Raw genomic sequence first — 18,802 nt, 5'->3', positions numbered from 1 at the left:
CCGCCGGGACTACAAGTCCCAGAATGCCGAGCGACCCCGCCCCCGGCGCGTCTCCGTAGTGACTGCCCGCGGCTGGGGAGTCTGGGAGAAGCTAGCCGAGCGCGAGTGCGGGACGGTCGACTGCGAGGGGCCGGCGGAGCAACGGAGTAACCATGACGTCCTTAATCAGAAAGGTGATCAGTACCACGAAGGCCCCAGCGGCCATTGGTCCCTACAGGTAACTCGACTGGTGGAGCGCGGCTGGACCCCAGGCGCGCGGGGTCGGGGCGTATGGGGCCGACCCCCGGGGTCAGAGCTGGGGTGGCCGCGGGGTTCCCCCAAGGGGAACGCGCGGGGAGACCTCACCCGGAGAGGCGGGCACGCACCCGGGGAGAAGGCATACGGTGTTGAACTTTTCTTTTTCTAACAGCGTTATGGAGCTATGATTCACATACACCCAAAACCCAGCCCTTTATACGAGTCAGTGATTGTTACTGTCCTCACAGTGCAGGGTAGCCAAGGCCACTGTAACCTCAGAACATCGGCACCCTGAAAAGACCCTGTGCCCATCAGCAGTCACGCCCTGGCACCTCTTCTCCCAGCCCCTGGCAGCCTCTACCAGTAGCCAGTCTATAGATTTGCCTGTTCTGGACTTTTCCTATAATCAGCGGAATCCTACAATATGGGGTCCTTGGTAACTGTCATCTTCCACTTTCCAACCTTTTCATCTCCTGGCACACACAAACTAATTTCTAACATTCCGCAGCACACCAAAAATACAGTTTTGCCAATCTGACAAAAAAAAAAAATAGGTGTAGCTTTGATTCATTAACACTGGATGGCTGTTATTGTGTTGGCTGTTGTCATTTTTTAAAATTGACCATCTAAGGGGAAAGACAGCAGTGCCCCTGACTAAATAGTCAGGTATTGCATGTTTTAAAAATTATTGCGGCTGGCCAGAGTGGGTCAGCGGTTGAGCATCGACCTATGATCCAGGAGATCGAGGTTCGATTCCTCCTCAGGGCACATGCCAGGTTGTGGGCTCAATCCCCAGTGGGGGGGGGTGCAGGACACAGCCAATCAATGACTCTCATCATTGATGTTTCTCTCTCTCTCTCAGTCTCCCTTCCTCTCTCTGAAATCAATAAGGACATTTTTTTTTTTTTAATTATTGCGCATCCACTAGTTGGAAATCGCTGATTTAGCATAATGTTTGGCTAACCCTCTCTTGACTCAAAGGAGTAAATCCCATCCATAGATGCTTAGCAAACCCCTGCAGACCTACCCAGGAAACTAGTTTTGACAGCATGTACACAAATGCTTTGTGATGTTTATGAGTTCATTTGCTCATGTTTATTTCCGGCTAATAGTCAAATACAAATCTTAATGAAGATCATTTCTAAGATTGCCCCACATGCGCTAGCTAAATACACATATACTGGCCAGAAAGTCTATCCTGTGTATGTTTACTTCCACTTGTCAGAAACACTGCCAAATAGAAAAGTCAATTCCTTTTTTAAAAGACTTTATTTTCCTAAAATGTATAACCTTTAAACTATTGGATCTTACATGCATTCTTGTAGACTTTTATTTTCCTAATATAATTTTCGTTATTTTTAATTCTTCACTAAAGTATATTCTGTAACCATCTGAAGAGGAAGTGACATGGTCAGATCTCTCTCATTTTACTTGTCGGAAGGTGACTGGCAGCAATGGCTGAGTTAGTCATGCTGCCAGCTTACCTCCACAGCTTTGCTGAGCACATCAAAAATAGCTCTTTTCTTGACATAGATCAGATCTCTTTTAACAAGAGAATTCTGATAGTGATTTGAGAAGAGAGTAAGAATAGTTAAGGGGGTGTTTCAATAAAAGTAAAAATCAGTCCCCCTTTTTCTTCTCCCTCCCTGGTCCTCCCTCCATCACCCAGGGGTTTCACTTCAGAACAAAAGTGACCCTTAACAGAAACAAAGGGATTATAGAGCCCAGAATGCACACCTTCCTCGGGTATGTACTTTGTTCAAGAAAGCAAGCATGAGAGTAATACTGCTGGCTGACTCAGAGATGGGGTCAACTCTCTTTGTAAAGCTGCAGGCAAAGAAAATGAACATGCCATGTGACAAGGGAAGAGCCATCAGCCAGCTTCACTGTGTGAAGACCTCTCAGGACACTGTGCCTCCTGTGCTTTTGTGTATCCAAGGATGATACAAGGCCACTAGAAATGGTACTAATTTTCAAAAAGAACATTCCAACTAACTAGTTCTATTCTGGTAAAGTGAATGAGACATGTCTTAAAACCATTTGGAAACAATAGTTTTTGTGCTTAGTGCACTTTTTGAAAAATCTGGGTCCTCTCCAGGAGGAATTCAGATGTGTTGAACTTTCAGTCCCTGGCACTGGGATGGCTGGGGTGTTGTTACTAATTAGCTAATAAGCTCAGCACATTTCAGGGACACTCTGGGACAGAACCTTGAGAGATTTCGACAGCACATTGCTATTGCGTTCTTTCCACTTTGCTACACCAAATAGTCATGAAATGTTGAAGTGATCATCCAGGTGGCATAGATAAGGATGTAAGAATTATTACTAGGATGCTTTTGAAGAGTGTTATTACCCTTTGACCTGGATGTAGAACAATATACTTTAAAATTTTCTGGAGCCTAATGACTGTCCTATGGATAGTAGGATTCTTATGCTCAGGATGCATGAGTTATCCAGTCATTTTTGTGAACAACCTCTACTACTTTATAAGAAATAACTCACATAGTTCAGATAGTCCCAGAGGTCCAGGGCTTTTAATTTTCTGAGGCTCAATGAGTTCCTTTTTATGTATGAAAAAATTTTTGATTAATGATAATGCATATGGGCTTGAACTACATTTCAGACATGGGCAGAGTTAAAGGTACTTTTCAAAGGGCTGAGGGTAGCCTAATTCTAAACAGGACAGTTAATAGAAACAGTGTTAGCTGATAGTACTTTTCAACCTGAGAAAAGCTGACACATTAACCAACTTAGTAGTTACCTATTTGTGGGCTGGGCTGAAGCCAGATAGTGGAGAATTCCTAGACTTTCTAAATCCCGGTACCAAGTTTAAATTTACCCTCTTCAGTTCTCCAGAACCCTCACTAAAAGCCAGCAGGTCTTCAAAAAAAGACACTTTATTCACAGCCAAGTTAAGCTAAGTGGTTAGAGAGCAAAACATCAACAAGAAGTTACTGTGACCCCACTGTGTGGGGAATCACCTAGGCCCTGCACAGCCAGAGACTGAGTAAGACACTGCCCCTGCCGCAAGGAGCTCAGCCTGGCACGCAGGGCAGGAGGGATGAGAGGAACCACCGTCATGTGAGGCAGGACCCTGTGCCTGGCGTGAGAAGGGCTCCACAGGGACCTCTGGGGCTCACAGGAAAGAGGCTTATTACTCGCTCAGGGGAAATGTGTGTGTGATGGTTTTCAATGTAGTTTTGTTTACAATAGCAAAATACTGGAGTCAGTGTGACTAAAGTGCACCCATACACTGGAACGTGCCATCGCCAAAAGGACAGGGAAGCCGTCTACACACTTATGCAAAGACCCTGACGCACGTGGAGTGAAAGCAGCACTCCGCGTGTTGTGCAGGCGGGGAGAGAAAACATATTCATGTTTCCTCATCCACGCGTGCAGAAACTTTGGAAGAATGTATCAGGAGGAGCACAGGGCAGACAGAGCTAGAAGAGTAGGCAGAAGGATTCCGAGCAGGCCCGCAGCTGCGCCCGGCCCACAGACCCCCACAGGGGAGCCCAACACCCGGCCACGCGGTTCTCCATGAGCAGCGGGGGATCGGAATCCAGGGGGCACCAAGACTTGGTCCTTGGAGAATCTGTGACCTTATCTGCAATCGAAAACAACTTTAGATGCCACTCCCATTTCTCAGGAGATGCTCTTAAGGCGGTGACTCCAGGGATAAAGTGTGGCTTTGAGACACTAGGCAAGAGTTGTCTCTTGAGCTTCGCCCGGCCTTTGGTGCTAACATCGAAGCGCTGGTTCATCGCGCCCGCCCATGGGCTCCTTCCTTCACCCAAGCTGCCAGGAACTCCGACGGTGTTCATGGCAAAGCCACTGTCCACTGCTTCACCGCTCAGCGGTCTGTCCAGTTTCTGAAATAGGCTCACAAAACGAGAGCCCTCCGTGATGTCAGCACGCTCAAGGCGAGGAGAGAAGCCAGCTTCACAAGAAGCATCAGGATTTCACTCGGTGACACGCCGGAAGAAAATGGTGTCACTTTTACACAACGATGCCTTTAAAACCTGACCTGAGAGACACAAGGGGGAAATGCCAGTAATTCTGGAAGCATAAAGCCACCTGAAAGAGGCCTCCATTGTCCCGCTCCGGCTCACAAACCTCAGCGCTGCACCAAGGCCTCTCCTCTCATAGCATTAATCTTGCTTATAAGGTTTTGTAAAAGAAGACTTTTGTGTTGGGGCAAATCCAAACTTAGGGAAGGGTCCAGCCTTTTTCAAATTAGGCCACCTTCTTAGCAAAACAGTCCACACACTGTCCGACGTGCTTCCGGATGGGCAGACGTAGAGGCTTCAGCTTTGTTGGCTCCTGGCTTCCACCGGCAAGAACCTTGGCAGACGAGAAAAAGCTTGGCTTTTTACCCCTGGGCACTCAGTCTTCGGAGCAAGATTAGTTTCGTCCTTTCTTTTTCTTTTTTATTGCATTTTTAAAATATTTTTCCATTTAAACTAGACTCTGCATGAATACAGATGGCATGGTGAACTTTCCTTCATCTTATCAATGGGAAACTGATATATCTCCACATGTAGCAACAATGAAAACTGTACATAATCAAACTGGATACACTTCATGTGCCCATTTTTTATGGGGTTGTCTTCGTATTATTGAGTTATAAGAGTTCTTTATATATTCTGGATACATGTCCTTTGTTAGATATATGTTTTGTGGTTATTTTCTCCCAATCTGTGACTTGTGTTTTCAATTTTCCTAAAGATGTTATTCAGCAAGCAAAAGTTTTTCATTTTAATGAAGTTAATTATCAATTTTGTAATTTTACATTTTGTGCTTATTGTATCCCAGCAAAGAACTCTTTTACCAATGCATTTTATATTTATATTGAATCTATCTGTTCGTTGCAGTCAAGCTGTGTTAGTCGACAGGACCATCTACATTTCAGGACAGCTGGGCATGGACCCCTCCAGTGGACAGCTTGTGCCAGGAGGGGTGAAAGAAGAAGCTAAACAAGTAAGCCACTTCCACATTTGAAGTTTTACTACTTTTTAATGTTAAGGTGTACTAAAAATCCACTTGGCTGGTTTGCTTTAGAGAGATTACAGGATCAGTGCTTTTTAAGTTACTTACTGATTGATTTAAGACAATTTTATGTCAGTAGAAAGTTGGAAATTTAATGAATCATTTAACAACAAAAACAACAATTGTTCCTTCCAAGGTGACTTTAAATCTGAAATCAGATAACACCTCGCCACTTCCAAGAGGACTGGGAAATTTTTTTAAATCAGGGCCACTGACCTGCACAAACAACCCCACCACCACAGAAGTAAAAGTCAGCATTTGTTAGTAAGAGAGAAATATCAAAGATTACATGCAGTATGTTTTCATTCTTCCTCTCCACTTGACTAGTCACATTATAATATTGGTGATATTTTTATTCTTTAAAAAGTAATTAATCTAAATAGGTAGCACACAGATATGGCAAAAAATTCAAAAGCTATATAAAGCATATGCCTCCCACCCTTATTCCCCCCTCCTCAGTTTCCTTCCTGGTAACTTATTGTGCAGGTCACTCTGCATCTTGCTTCTATTTCATCATGTAACAAATTATGTTGGAGACCTTTTCATTTTAATTCAGTTGCATGTATCTAGTAGTTTGTTTTAGATTTAGTTAGAGGTGGCCTAGAAAGAGAATTTCCTAAAAAGGGGAAATTTTTCTGCTACATAAGCTCTTTAAGGAGGTATTAGAAAGATCATTGCCCGGCCGGGCGTGGCTCAGTGGTTAAGCGTCGACCTGGGATCCAGCCGATCAGGGTTCGATTCCCGGTCAGGGCACATGCCCAGGTTGCGGGCTGCAGCCGATCAATGACTCTCTTATCATTGATGTTTCTATCTCCCTCTCCTTTCCTCTCTCTGAAATCAATAAAGATATATTTAAAAAAAAAAAAAAAAAAAAAGAAAGATCATTGATTGAGCTGGAGTACAGCTTTAATATAACATCCATGCCTTAGGCCTTCTTGCCTTGGTTCACAGGCTCTTACAAACATGGGTGAAATTCTGAAAGCTGCCGGCTGTGACTTCAGTAACGGTGAGCAACCTGATATTACTTCCATTTCTGTTTAACATTTCTTTGCTCTTTTTGAAGAACACGTGGCATCCGGCAATATGTCATGCCATATCTTCGTTGCTTTGTAAAACAGTTTTAATTTCATTTCCATTTTAATCAAGACAGTCATAGAACCATACACTTTTTTAAGTAATGTTTTGGATCAGACCAAATAGCTAAACCTAATGACAATGTATGTATTTTTTAGTGGTCAAAACAACTGTTTTGCTGGCTGACATAAATGACTTCACTACTGTCAATGAAATCTACAAACAGTGTAAGTAATTTGGATTCATAACTATTTTCCATTTTCCATTTTCAATAGAAATGAATCTGTTAGCTTTCATGAGTGTGCACTATGAATTAAGAGTGAAAGGAAATGCTCAAGAAGTGGTGATAGATCTTATCCTAGAAGAACAGATAGTCTGATTGGACACATGCAGTGTACCTCCATGAGAAAGATCCAAGACCTTTTTATTGTATTCCCTAGAATAATATGCTACAACCCTCCAAATCCATTTTCCTAAAGCTTAATTTTGTTACACCCTTATCAGGCTTTTTAAGCGCTCCTAATAATTTTTTTAAACACAGATTGTATTTATTATTGCTATGCTATGGTCCAGCTACCATTTCTTTTCTGGCACTCTCAGGATCATTAGCTGGTTAGTTACTTAACATTTCTGTGCTTTGGTTCCCTCATATACAACATGGGGATGAAACCTTGTAGGGTTGTTGGGATGCTTAAATGAATCAATACAACATGTAAACACATTAGAACAGATGCAGGTATGTCATAAGCTCTCAGTAAATGTCATCTACATGTCATTAACATGGTGTCTTAGTGGGGAGAATGGGTGTCCCTACCAGGGGGTGAGATGAGACCAAGGTGTAACATGGAAAACGCACCCTTACGGACTCCGTCCTGATAAACAGCGGGAGTAAACCGAGGTTAGCAGTGAGAGTGCTGCTGGAGACGGGCAGCTGTTCCCTATTTAGAGAATTCTTTTACAAGTGTAACTTTTAAAACAAAACCCCCTCATATCAAATAAGATCAAACTATCAGAGTACGTGAGTGTTTTCATTTTTCCCCAGAAAGCTAAGACATTTTAAAAAGTATTAAATATATGATAGGAGTCATATGGCAAAGTATTTTATCAGACAAATATGAATGTAAGCTTCTTTTTCTCAATGTTGTTTACATCTAAGAACGAAGAAGTCTATGAAGCACTTTCCAGACTTGAGGTTATGCAGAGTTGAGTAACAACACATTATCTGAAAACTAAAATGAAACTCTTTAAAATTCAGATTTCAAGAGTAATTTTCCTGCGAGAGCTGCTTACCAGGTTGCTGCTTTGCCTAAAGTAAGTACACTTTAAGATGACTAATGTACACAATTTTATTTTCTACATTGTTTTCTGAATAGAACAAACTAAGCCCTATAGCAGGACATTTCCAAAAAGAAAAGAAATAGCCCCAGCTTTCCAGAGACTTAAAGTCTAAAAGAAAACACCCAATATTACATGCATGGGGGAAAAAAATTAAGAAACCTAAGAAATTTTTAAAATTAGTCTTACAAATTCAGAAAATTAAAAATTAAAGCCACACATGAGCACAACAGAATCAGAGTACTTAAATTGTGAGAAAAAGTAAAATAGCAGCGACAGTGTATATAAATTGAGCCAGATTTGTGAGTGGTTATTTTAATCACTTTAATTGGTTGTTACTTGGAATGATCAGTATATCAAATTTATTAAGGTATTGGGTACAGCAGAAGGAGCTCTGAACTTGGAATCACAGGATGTGGGTTTGAACCTCTACTATTGATCTTTGTGTCCTGGGACAGGTTAAATAACCTTTCTAAGGTTCAGGGTGTCAATCTCTGAACTGAGAGAACACCTGTCTAATAGAGCTACTGTGAGAGTCACATGAGCTAATGTATATGAACGTGATTTGCATAGTAACCTGGCCTGTCATAGGTTTTTAGTGAATGTTTCCCTCTCCCTTTCTTCTTTGAAAAGTTTCATGTTAAAAATGATATATTGCTGTGTGGCCAGTGTGTCTCAGTGGTTGAGTGTCGACCCAGGAACCTAGAGGTCACTGGTTCGATTCCTGGTCAGGGCACATGCTCAGATTGTGGCTCGATCCCCAGCAAGGGGCATGCAGGAGGCAGCCGATCGATGACGTTTCCCTCTCATCGAAGTTTCTCTCTATCCCTCTCCCTTCCTTTCTCTCTAAAATCAATAAAAACTTTTTTTTAATGTTAAATTGCTGTTTTAGGAGGTATTATGGAGCTCTCTTAATTTGTAAAATATGATATAAACATTGCTTCATTATTTTCTTACAGGGAGGTCGTGTTGAGATTGAAGCAGTAGCTGTCCAAGGCCCCCTCTCAACAGCATCACTCTAAGTGAGCCTGGTGTTCCTTAGCCTGGAATTTTAATGCTGTTTTTAAATTAACATCTTAATTTTTATAATCAGTGCTGGAAATTGTAAGACTCACTAAAATATCTGAAGTATTATGGAAATACCATATAATAAGGGCAATTGAACATGAATTGAAAGTGAGATGATGAATCCAATTACTGATGTGATAGATTCACTTATGCACATTCATTACTGGATGTGGGAAAGAGTTTACCTGATTCAGTTAAATCCTTTTAATTTAATGTTGTGCAATGTTTAATTCTCATGTCAGATGTACGATTCTGCTTTTACTGGAGTAAAACTAAGGATGTAGGTTTGAATGGTAGAGGAAGAGAAGAAAGTGGACCAAAATTCTGTATGCTAATGTTTTCTAATGGAAATAAAATACACGCAGATCTCCCGCGGTGTGATTCTGTTCACTTATTTCTTAATGGTTTAGTTTGTATGTTAGAGCACATCGCCTAACTAAAGATGGAGAACCATGAAGTTAAAATGCCAACTATTGTTTTCTCAAAACTTACTTCTGACTTCGTACATTTTTACAATGTTGTAATCAGACTATGTGTAACCTTTCTGTGTTTGTTCTTTTAAAGTCTTTTAACATTTTTAGACAGCTACTACATGAATACCTCCATGTTGTGGAACAAATTTCAACACAAAATTATATAGATTAAAAAGTAAAAGTCTCCTTCAGTCACTCACCATTGCACTTAGCTCCACAAAGAGAACCAGTGTTTGAGTATAACCAGCAGATGGTTTCCTGCTCACTACAGGCCTGATCCTCTAAGTTTGGTTTTGGTTTATTTACATAAGTGGAACTTTATTGTACAAATGTATTATTCTAGAGATACTTTCTTCTGTCTCGAACATCTTCCATATAAATATACATAATCTACCCATTTTTAAAACTGTAGCAGAGTGTCCTTTTGTCTTGGATATACCTTAGGTGGTTTAACCATTTCTCCAAACAATTTGTTGTTTTCAAAATTACAGTCATGTGCCACTTAACAATGGAGATAAGTACTAAGAAATGCGTCATCAGACGATTTTGTCATTGTGAAAACATCATAGAGTGCACTTACACAAACTAGATGGTGCAGCCCACTACACACCTAGGCCATATGGTAAGTGTATGGTTCCTAGGCTACAAGCCTGTACAGCATGTACAACATGAGAGTAAATCAAACTCAAGAGAAAACAAGGCAATTGAGACGGGATAAACACCAGATGTATGAGGCTGCTGCCAGTGTAACACAGCTAGTGTTTCACAGCAAACTTTTTTTTTTATAAGTAGAAAGAGTACACTCTAAAATTCAGATTAAAAAGTAGATAATAGCTCTGGGCTGGGTGGCTTTGTTGGTTGGAGCATCATCCTGTACACTAAAAGGTTGCAGGTTCAATCACTGGTTGGGGCTTGTACAGGAAACAATCGATCTATGTTTCTCTCTTACATCCATGTTTCTTTCCCTCCCTCCCTACCTCTCTTTCTAAAATCAATAAAAACATATCCTCAGGTAAGGTTTTTTTTAAAAAAAAAAGTATGGATAATAAATACATAAACCAGTATAGTCATTTATTATCATTTTCAAGTACTATGTACCATACACACTGTGCCACATTTCTATACGACTGGCAGCACAGTGGGTGTGTTGACACCAGCATCGCCACAAACGCGCGAGTAAGGCACTGCTCCGCGACCTTAGGACAGCCACGACTTCACAAGGCAGTCGGCATTTTTCAGCTCATTAAAATCTCATGGGACCATGGTTGTATGTACAGTCTGTCATTGACCAAAATGTCATATGGGCCACATCAGACTGCAGCAACACTGCCATAATATTCTTACACAGACACATACAGACAACATCCTTACATATACCTATTTTTTCAGGTTATTTTAGAAATGTCACGGTAATTTGAAAAGCTTCATCAACCAAAGGATAATATTAAAAGCAGACAAGAACGGCAGTTTTAAGAGCACAGATTCTGGAGTAATTCTAAGGGTGTTGTAGGCCCAGGTCTACCACTTAGTTCTTTAACCTTGAGCTAGTTATTTAACCTCTTTAAGCTTCAGTTTCCTGAGAGAGAATAATTGCATGTAAGCATTGAGATGATGTGTGTGAAAAGCACGTAACAGTGTCTAGCATGCAGCAAAGGCTCAAAAAAGCTGTCACTATTTAGCAGGATTTAATAATTATTAATCATCATATGGAGTACTGTGCTGGGTCAAAAAGTTTGTGCTACTTATATAACTTAATTAACTAAAACATAAGTATAGGTCTCTTAAGTAGGCAGAGTTGGGGAGTATGGCACTGTGAATTGATAAAACAAGGTTAGGTGCTGAAATTTTAGACATTTCTGCTTGAAGCAGTAGAGTATGGTGGTTAAGGGCATGGACTCTGAAGCCAGAGCACTTGAGTTCAAATCCTGCTCCACCACTTTGGCCAAGTTACTTAAGCTCTGTTCTGTTTCTTCTATAAAATGTCTCCTGTTTCATCTGTTAAATGGGGATATTACTAATACCTGTCTTATAAAGTTGCCAGGATTAAATAATTTAATATGTATAAAGCTCTCAGAATGCCTGACACATAGCAATGATGAGATTAGAGGCTTTCTATTATTTGACAATAAAAAGAAATGAACTATCAAGTCACAAAGACACATGCACGTTGCTAAGTGAAAGAAGTCAGTCTGAAAAGGCTACGTACAGCATAATCCCAACTATATGCCATTCTGGAAAAGGCAAAAAAAAAAAAAGTTAGTGGTTGCCAAGTGTTTGGGGTGTGGTAGGGGAGGGATTAGTAGGTGGAGCACAGGAGTTTTTAAGGCAGTGAGACTCTTCTGTATGATACTATAATGGCAGATACATGTCATTACGCAACTGTCAAATACCATGGAACATACATCCCCCAGAGTGAAGCCTAATATAAACTGGAGCCTTTAGTTAAGTAACGATGTGTTATCATTGGCTCATTAACTATAACAAATGTACCACACTAATGAAATATGTTAATAATGAGGGAAGCTGTGCAGTGGTGAGGGGAAGAAGATTGGTACACTCTGTGCCCTATAAAATTTAAATCTTTTTGTTAAGGAAGTATTGCAGTCTGTGGTAGAACCTTAAGTGGAAAGTTTCCCCTTCCATTAAAAAGTGTTGCTCATAGTTAACTGGTATCTCCTAAAACTATAAAGACAAGAAAATCAATAAGTGACAAACACCTCCCCCACCAAAATGTGCCTAGAAAAATATTGACAGGTGATGAAATTTGTCTACGATCGCACCTGAAATTAAGTAACCCATCAAACCGGGTTTATTATTAACTATTTCATACTTATCATAGAGCTGTGTAATTTAAAACTTAGGGTTTTGAGAATAATAAAATTGACACCTACGAGTCCAGTTTAGAAAGGACCACCAGCAATACTTTCGAGGCCCAACATGAGCCATTCTCGTTCCATTATCCTCACTTTCCCCAAAGATAACTGCAGTCCTAAATTTTGTGTTAATCATTCTTGCTTTTCTTTACACTTATGCCACATAGAAGTTAGGCACACAAATGGTGATTTAGTTTTGCCTGATTGTGAATTTCATATTAATAATACCACTCTGAATACAGTTGTCTGGTTTGCTTTTTTTCACTCAGTATGTATTATGGTTTAAAAATTAACGTTTTTTTAAATGAGTGGATACAAAAGTGTTGACTACCCACATTCCCACAACACGGTTTGAGAAAAACAACATTCTTGCTGCCGAACACTTGCAGGCGGAGGTGATGTTCCAATCTGCCCCCCTCCAAATCTAAGAAGCGGGGCAGCTGTAAAGCCCAGTCACCCTCCTCACTGACCTGCTTTTATTCTGTTCACAGCACTTACCACTGCCAGGGGCATCTTAATCATTCGTTTAACTTGTTTACTGTCTGTCGCTTCCACCTCCTAAAGCAGTCACTGATGGTGATGGGGGGGGGGGGGGTCACTCGCATCTCCCGCATCTGGCCGAGCACCTGGCTATTACACAGTATACTTCACGCTCAAAATATACTTGTTGGATTTCTTTATAAGTTTCAGTGATGGCCACTTTTTATCACGTGCGTATTTGTGAAGAAACACTTAAGCCAAGGACGGGGGAAAGTATCCGACTCTCCGGAGTGCAGGGCGCTATTCGAGCAGGGACTGTCCCTCGGTGCTTTCTGCACCTTTGCCGTTGCCGATGCTGGAACCCTGACGGAAGGGCAGGCGGGGTGGTCTTGATAGAAAACGGGTGGACGCCCCCCCTTACGACCACAAACAAATGGTTCCCGGTGAATGTGCACCTTTATACAACCCGAAGTTTCGTACTTTGGCTAAATTAAATAGCACCTATTTTTAAGGGCAGTTAATGACCCATCTGTCTAAGAGATGGCGCACCTCGCCGCGTCAGGGGTTCAAGGCCCGCGAGCACACAGGCGGGCGGGGTAACCCCAGCGTCGGCCCCGGCCCCGCGCGTCGGGGCGCACGCCGACCGCACCCCTGGGTCACAGCAGCGCTGGCCCCGATCCCGAAAGGGAGGCGCACTGCGCTCAGGGCGGAGCCCGCCCCCTGCCGGGCCGGGAGCGCGCGAGGGGCACCTTTCGGCCCCTGGGGAGCCAGCGGACCGTAATCCCGAGCTCCCGCCGGCCGGAGGCGGGGCCGGTCCCCGCTCACCGCTGGGGGCCCGCGGCCGTCGCCCGCCAGGCCGAGGGCGCCGCTGAAGCAGCCCACGTGGCGAGCGCCGCGGGAGGAGTGCGGCCGGCGGGCGAGTGCAGCCACCCGTCCCAGCCCCACGCGGCACCCGCCCCGGAGCCCGGAGCCCCACGCGGCACCCGCCCCGGAGCCCGGAGCCCCACGCGGCACCCGCCCCGGAGCCCGGAGCCTGTGCGACGGCGGGGCAGCACAGACGCTCCTCCAACTCCGGCGGCCCGGCTCCCGCGGCTCCCGAGCGCGAGCGCACAGCGGGGCTCAGGCTGCGGCGCGCACCCGGGGAGGAAAGGGGGCCGCGCGCCTGCAGCGCACGGAGGCGGCAGGGCCGGGGGCCGGGGCAGGGAGAGGAGACGGTGCACCGGGCAGTGAAGGCCGGGAGGAAAGCGGGAATAGAAATGGTGTTGGGAGAGCGCGGAGGGAACCTGAATCATCACGAAATAGCTGCGGGGAGGAGGGGACGACGGCGGCCAGGGGCTACGGTCCGGTGCGCTCCATATGCCAGACGGTCTTAACCTGACCTAGCCTCAGGCCAGTTAACGCGGGGAAGCCTCACGCTGATACGGTGCCACCTGACACCCCCTCACTCACATCCCACCTGGGCCAACCGTCCGGCCCAGGGCCACACACTGCATTTGGCTGCTGTACTCTCTCTAGTCTGCTTTCATCTGAAGCCGGGCGTCGGCTTCATGACCTCGGCGTTTTTAGAGACAACAGGCCATTCATTTCGCAGACTTCTCCGTCTGGGCTCGCCTGCCGCTTCCTCGCGACCGCTGCCGGGGATGCGGTGGGGCCGGCGCACGGGCACCGGGCACCGCGCTGTCCGCATGGAGAAGCGCGTCCTGGAGGCGACGCCCGCCAGGCTGCTGCACCGAGGAGCCACTTTTACTCTGTCATTTTGGGGGAAGATACTTTAAGTGAATACCCTCCCTTCTCATCAAACACTGATCTGCCCCTTTCGGCAATATATTAATATCCTTGTCTGGAAAAATTATTTTCATGATGCTGATGAAATGGTGATTTTTTTTCTCATTACACTGCTCCTTCTGAATTCTACTTTAAAGGGAGCCCTTTCCCGTTTCCTCCCTGTATTACTCACTTGTACCAGTGAACACTCAGGAGTTCTTACATCCTCCGGTGGGCTATGTTATGACCTGCGTCGGTGTGCCGGGGCTGCCATCAGACGCGATGGCTGAGCAGAATTTTTTTCTCACAGCTCTGGGGCTGCAAGCCCGAAATCGAGGTGTCCGCAGGGCTGTTTCATTCAGAGGCCTCCCTCCCTGGGCGGCAGGCGGCAGTCCCGAAGGATTTACAGGCCCGCGCGCGGCCTGACTGCCCACCACGACCTGCCCAGCTAGGAGCTGACCATCGGATCACCCGCACGTTTCCTTCCCAGGGCCCCCTTTTCCCGCCCGCACCATCCGGCACAGTGCCCGGCGCAGGTCACAGTTAGCCCTCTGGTTCCCCGTCCTGACCTCCGGGGCCACGACAACATACGAAACAGCTTCCCCAAGAGGCTGGTTTACTTATGATGCGGAACGGGACGTCTACATCAAGGTCCAGCGTTCTCTACAAAAACGATTTTTACAATTAGAAATTTTCTTTCTGTGCCAATTCCGCTCACAAGTTGACCTTCCCACGGCCAAAAGAGAGGGGGGTTTCGGGAAACCGGCGCTGGGCGCCACGGTTCTCGGAGGAACCAGCGCGTCGGGCGAGGGCGGCACCCCCGGCGGAAGGCGGGCCAGCGGGAGGCGCCCCGCAAACTCCCCATCTCCCCAAGAGCCTGGCTCCGGGCAGAGATGAGCCCCGCAGCCCTAAGGCCGCGGTGCAGCCGCCGCCGCCTCTCCTCCCCGCTCCTCGCGCCTCACCTCGGGTCGCCTCTCCGATTCCCAACCTGCTCGACCGTCCTCGGCTCCTCGGTGGGCGGCGGGAAGCAGGAATAACGGAGCGAGGCGAGGCCCGCAGCTCACATCCGGGCCAAGCTTCCCGCACCGCCGCGGTCGCACCCAGCGGTACCCATAGCAACCGGCGGCGGTCCTCTTCTTGCCCCGCCTCTTCCGCTTGCGACTTGCTTCCGCTTCCGGCCCCGGATCCGGGCTGGGCAGTGAAGAGCTTTGCATTGTGGGAACTACTTCCTTTCTCCCTCCCCGGCCATCTTGGCGGCTGCGCTCGGTGAGTGGGCTCCACCCGGTGGAGTTTCAGGCCGCGCGGGAGCCATCGCGTTGCCGTTTGGACCTCCGGCTCCTAAACTTCTGTCCTGTTCTCTGTATGTTCTAGGTTGGGGGCCGTCCCGCACCTAAGGCAGGAAGATGGTGGCCGCAAAGAAGACGGTGAGTGAGGGCCGGGCAGGAAGCGGGTTCACGTGGGGAGACGAGTCTCGGCCGGGGCGGGCAGATCGGAGCACGCCGGGGAGACAGCACGCCCCGGGGCATTTGGAGGGTCCCAAAAGAAACCCGAGGAGGGCCACTCAGTGACTTGGGGTCCTCGCCTTCAGAGGTTTTATGAATGGTCCGGTCTGGAGGTGGTTACAGGCAAGGCCTTCAGGTACATGTCAGATGTTTGCTTTGTAGAAAAAGTCGCTGGAGTCGATCAACTCTAGGCTCCAGCTGGTTATGAAAAGTGGCAAGTACGTGCTGGGCTACAAGCAGACTCTGAAGATGATCAGACAAGGCAAAGCGAAGCTGGTCATCCTCGCCAACAACTGTCCCGCCTTGAGGTAAGGGGGGCCCCCGAAGCGTGGGTCCTCCCCCGCGAACGCGCCCCGAGCGAGCGTGCAGAGTGTAAACTTGGCAGTCCGGGCAACACGGACTCGGCGTTTTATAGAACCCGTTTTACAAGCGAACACTTGACAGAGTGACATACGGTTGCTACTGCGGTGGTTGGCTCTGGATTCGCACCCCCAGCCCCCCCGAGCGTGTTTTCTCCTTGTGGAAGCTTAACCTTAGGGGACGAATGTGGCACAAGCGGTAGAAACCACAGAATGTCAAAAGTTTGAGGGCAGCACACATGTAATTTGTTTTCACATTATTTTGTGCCGTGCCTGTGGTCATTCTTGTAGCTTTGAGACACTTCCAAAGTGCTTCATTGTATGAACTTGTCTTAGGGTAGAAGAGTAGATGAGAAAAAAGTTCGGGCTACCCATGGAGTTGCAGGCCGTCCTAGAATCACCTAGTTCATCCTACTATGTCGGTTCTCAGCACAGTTTTTGCTTGACTGTTTTAAAATTGAACTTAGTGGGTATTGTAAACAAGTTAAAAAAATATGGATCTTACGGAACATAAGCCGGGATCAGTCCCCTACCCACATTGATTTTCGATGGTAATGCATAACGCATGGCGTTTTATGGGGCGTATGTACTTCCGGAGTGCTGTCTCCTCCATCCCATCCCAGAGTTTGGTCTGATTTCAAACATTCCTTCCGAGCCCGCTGTCTATAGCAGTGCTTCTCAAATGTGACTGTGCACGGTCACGAGTGAACTGCAGGTTCCGATTTGGGATCTGGAATGCGGCCTGAGGTGATGCATTTCTAACAATCCCCTTATGACACTACTGCTGGTCTGTGGGTTCACACTCTGAGTAGGAGCAAAGTTCTGTTAGAACTCCCTTCAAGTTTGTAAAGCCGCTAATATCTACCTACTCCGTTGCTACAAATGTTAACTGTGGGTAAGTGATAATCACTCCCAATCTAGGATTCAGCATGGGGGGGGATAGAAATGGATCATCTTTTAAAGGTAATACGGGTTTGAATTCTGAATCCTCCACTCTCTATTCTGTGTCTCAATTTCTTCATTAGTTTAAAATAAATGGAGTACAACAAGATTAGCGGTTATTACGGGAATTATGTGAAATGTCTGATATGCAGTGAATGCTGAGTAAATAGTGCTTTGATTTTGCACCCTTCTGTCTTCTCCATGAGCATAGATGCCATCTTAAATGTGGGTGTTCAATAGATTTTTGCTGGTTGTCTCATCTCTTGTTAAGGGATCCAAGGAAAGGATAGTTTGTATTGTCCAATGGATATAATAGGTTCTTAAGAGTAATAACTGGCTTATTTACTGTTGGAAGGCCTCACCAACATTCAAACTAATGAGAGAGGTAGTAAATACCTTGTCAGTCACTTGGTATGGCATTTATTTGCCCTTTTTTGTTCCCAAAGGAAATCTGAAATAGAGTACTATGCCATGTTGGCCAAGACTGGTGTCCATCACTACAGCGGCAATAATATTGAATTGGGCACAGCATGTGGAAAATACTACAGAGTATGCACACTGTCTATCATTGACCCAGGTATGCTTCTTAAATTACACATTTTTTCCTTTATAACGTAATACAAGTATTTGCTATACAAATGTCTTTGGTTCCTGAGTTCAGATGGTGAGAATTTGGATATCTTAAGGGATATCCTTATTTCACATAGAGGTGATAATGAATGTCAGTACATTGGCTTTGTTATAAGTGAATTTTTTTTACTTTGAGATTGTAAATAGGACCTTGGTAAAAGGTGAAATTATCAAAGAGGAGAATGATCAGGTGACTAGAGGAGAGTAACCTTTTCTGGCTGCGTAAATGGATAAAACTGACTGAAAGAAGCTGACTCTTGTACAGCACGGGTTTGAGCTTCATGGGTCACATATACAGATTCCTTTCAATGGATTTCGCATCTGTGGCTTCACCAACTACAGAACGAAGACAGTATTTTGAATCCGTGGTTGGGAATCTGTGTGAAGGCCAACTTATGTTATACATGGGTCAGCACCCCTAATCCCTGAGTTGTACCAGGTCAACTGTACACATCATGTTGTTCTGAACTTAAGAATTTTTAATTCATAAAATATTGCGAATATTCTCGCTGTTCTGATTTTGTAATAATCAGGGCAGGCTAAACATTCGCTATATTAAGACCATGCATGTGTCCCCAGACCTAGTTCTTTCCCTGGGTCTGGTTTTATAAATGCTGGTAATAAAACAAGTCTGATTTATATGATGCATCTTAAGTGGGAAATGTCTGGCTCTAGGTGACTTTAATCAACGTCAGGAAATGACAGCACAGCTAGTCCAATAACTTGAAGATAACCACTGCTAATTTCATGATTACCAGATGCCATTAAATGAATTGTGAAATTATTGTTTTATTTTCCAGGTGATTCTGATATCATTCGAAGCATGCCAGAACAGACTGGTGAAAAGTAAATCATGGAATAATTTTTCTTTAATAAAATGGGCCAGAGCGTGGTGTAAAAACTGCATTCATTTCCGTTTTTATATATTTTTGTTTCAGTACACTTTCCTGAAGGTAGGATTAGAGAGGATGGGGCAGCTAGATGTGGCAAGACTTTTAGTTAAGAGCTATAAATCC

At 45.0% G+C, this 18,802-nt stretch overlaps 2 protein-coding genes and 1 non-coding gene across 3 annotated transcripts; all 3 read left to right on the top strand.

The window, feature by feature from the left end:
* Window positions 1-93: 93 nt before the first annotated feature.
* RIDA (reactive intermediate imine deaminase A) lies at window positions 94-9,134 on the top strand. Its single transcript, XM_016198471.2, has 6 exons — window positions 94-217; window positions 5,112-5,217; window positions 6,238-6,292; window positions 6,519-6,587; window positions 7,616-7,671; window positions 8,655-9,134. Exons 1-6 carry the CDS (start codon window positions 153-155, stop codon window positions 8,715-8,717), a joined length of 414 nt encoding a protein of 137 aa, XP_016053957.1. The 5' UTR covers window positions 94-152; the 3' UTR covers window positions 8,718-9,134.
* A 6,436-nt stretch (window positions 9,135-15,570) lies between these two features.
* RPL30 (ribosomal protein L30) lies at window positions 15,571-18,692 on the top strand. The gene is made up of 5 exons (XM_087825298.1): window positions 15,571-15,619; window positions 15,725-15,777; window positions 16,018-16,163; window positions 17,603-17,733; window positions 18,587-18,692. The coding sequence occupies exons 2-5, from the start codon at window positions 15,757-15,759 to the stop codon at window positions 18,634-18,636; spliced, it is 348 nt and encodes a 115-aa protein (XP_087681424.1). The 5' UTR covers window positions 15,571-15,619; window positions 15,725-15,756; the 3' UTR covers window positions 18,637-18,692.
* Window positions 18,281-18,412, top strand: LOC148091330 (small nucleolar RNA SNORA72). Its single transcript, XR_015715811.1, has one exon. It is a non-coding gene; the product is annotated as a small nucleolar RNA SNORA72 (small nucleolar RNA).
* Window positions 18,693-18,802: the final 110 nt, after the last annotated feature.

The sequence above is a fragment of the Miniopterus natalensis genome, chromosome 16 (assembly GCF_054644295.1).
Source record: "Miniopterus natalensis isolate mMinNat1 chromosome 16, mMinNat1.hap1, whole genome shotgun sequence".
Classification (NCBI taxonomy): Eukaryota; Metazoa; Chordata; class Mammalia; order Chiroptera; family Miniopteridae; genus Miniopterus; species Miniopterus natalensis.
The sequence above is the reverse complement of the archived record's forward strand: the minus strand, read 5'-3'. Positions and strand labels throughout refer to the sequence as shown.

Excerpts from the sequence above, each read along its gene's own strand:
- RPL30 (XM_087825298.1), top strand. The coding sequence starts at position 15,757 with ATGGTGGCCGCAAAGAAGACG. Across the intron at positions 15,778-16,017 it reads TGGTGGCCGCAAAGAAGACG|AAAAAGTCGCTGGAGTCGAT; the intron begins GTGAGTGAGGGC and ends TTTGCTTTGTAG. Across the intron at positions 17,734-18,586 it reads ACTGTCTATCATTGACCCAG|GTGATTCTGATATCATTCGA; the intron begins GTATGCTTCTTA and ends TTTATTTTCCAG.
- RIDA (XM_016198471.2), top strand. The coding sequence starts at position 153 with ATGACGTCCTTAATCAGAAAGGTGATCAGTACCACGAAGGCCCCAGCG. Across the intron at positions 5,218-6,237 it reads TGAAAGAAGAAGCTAAACAA|GCTCTTACAAACATGGGTGA; the intron begins GTAAGCCACTTC and ends CTTGGTTCACAG. Across the intron at positions 7,672-8,654 it reads AGGTTGCTGCTTTGCCTAAA|GGAGGTCGTGTTGAGATTGA; the intron begins GTAAGTACACTT and ends ATTTTCTTACAG.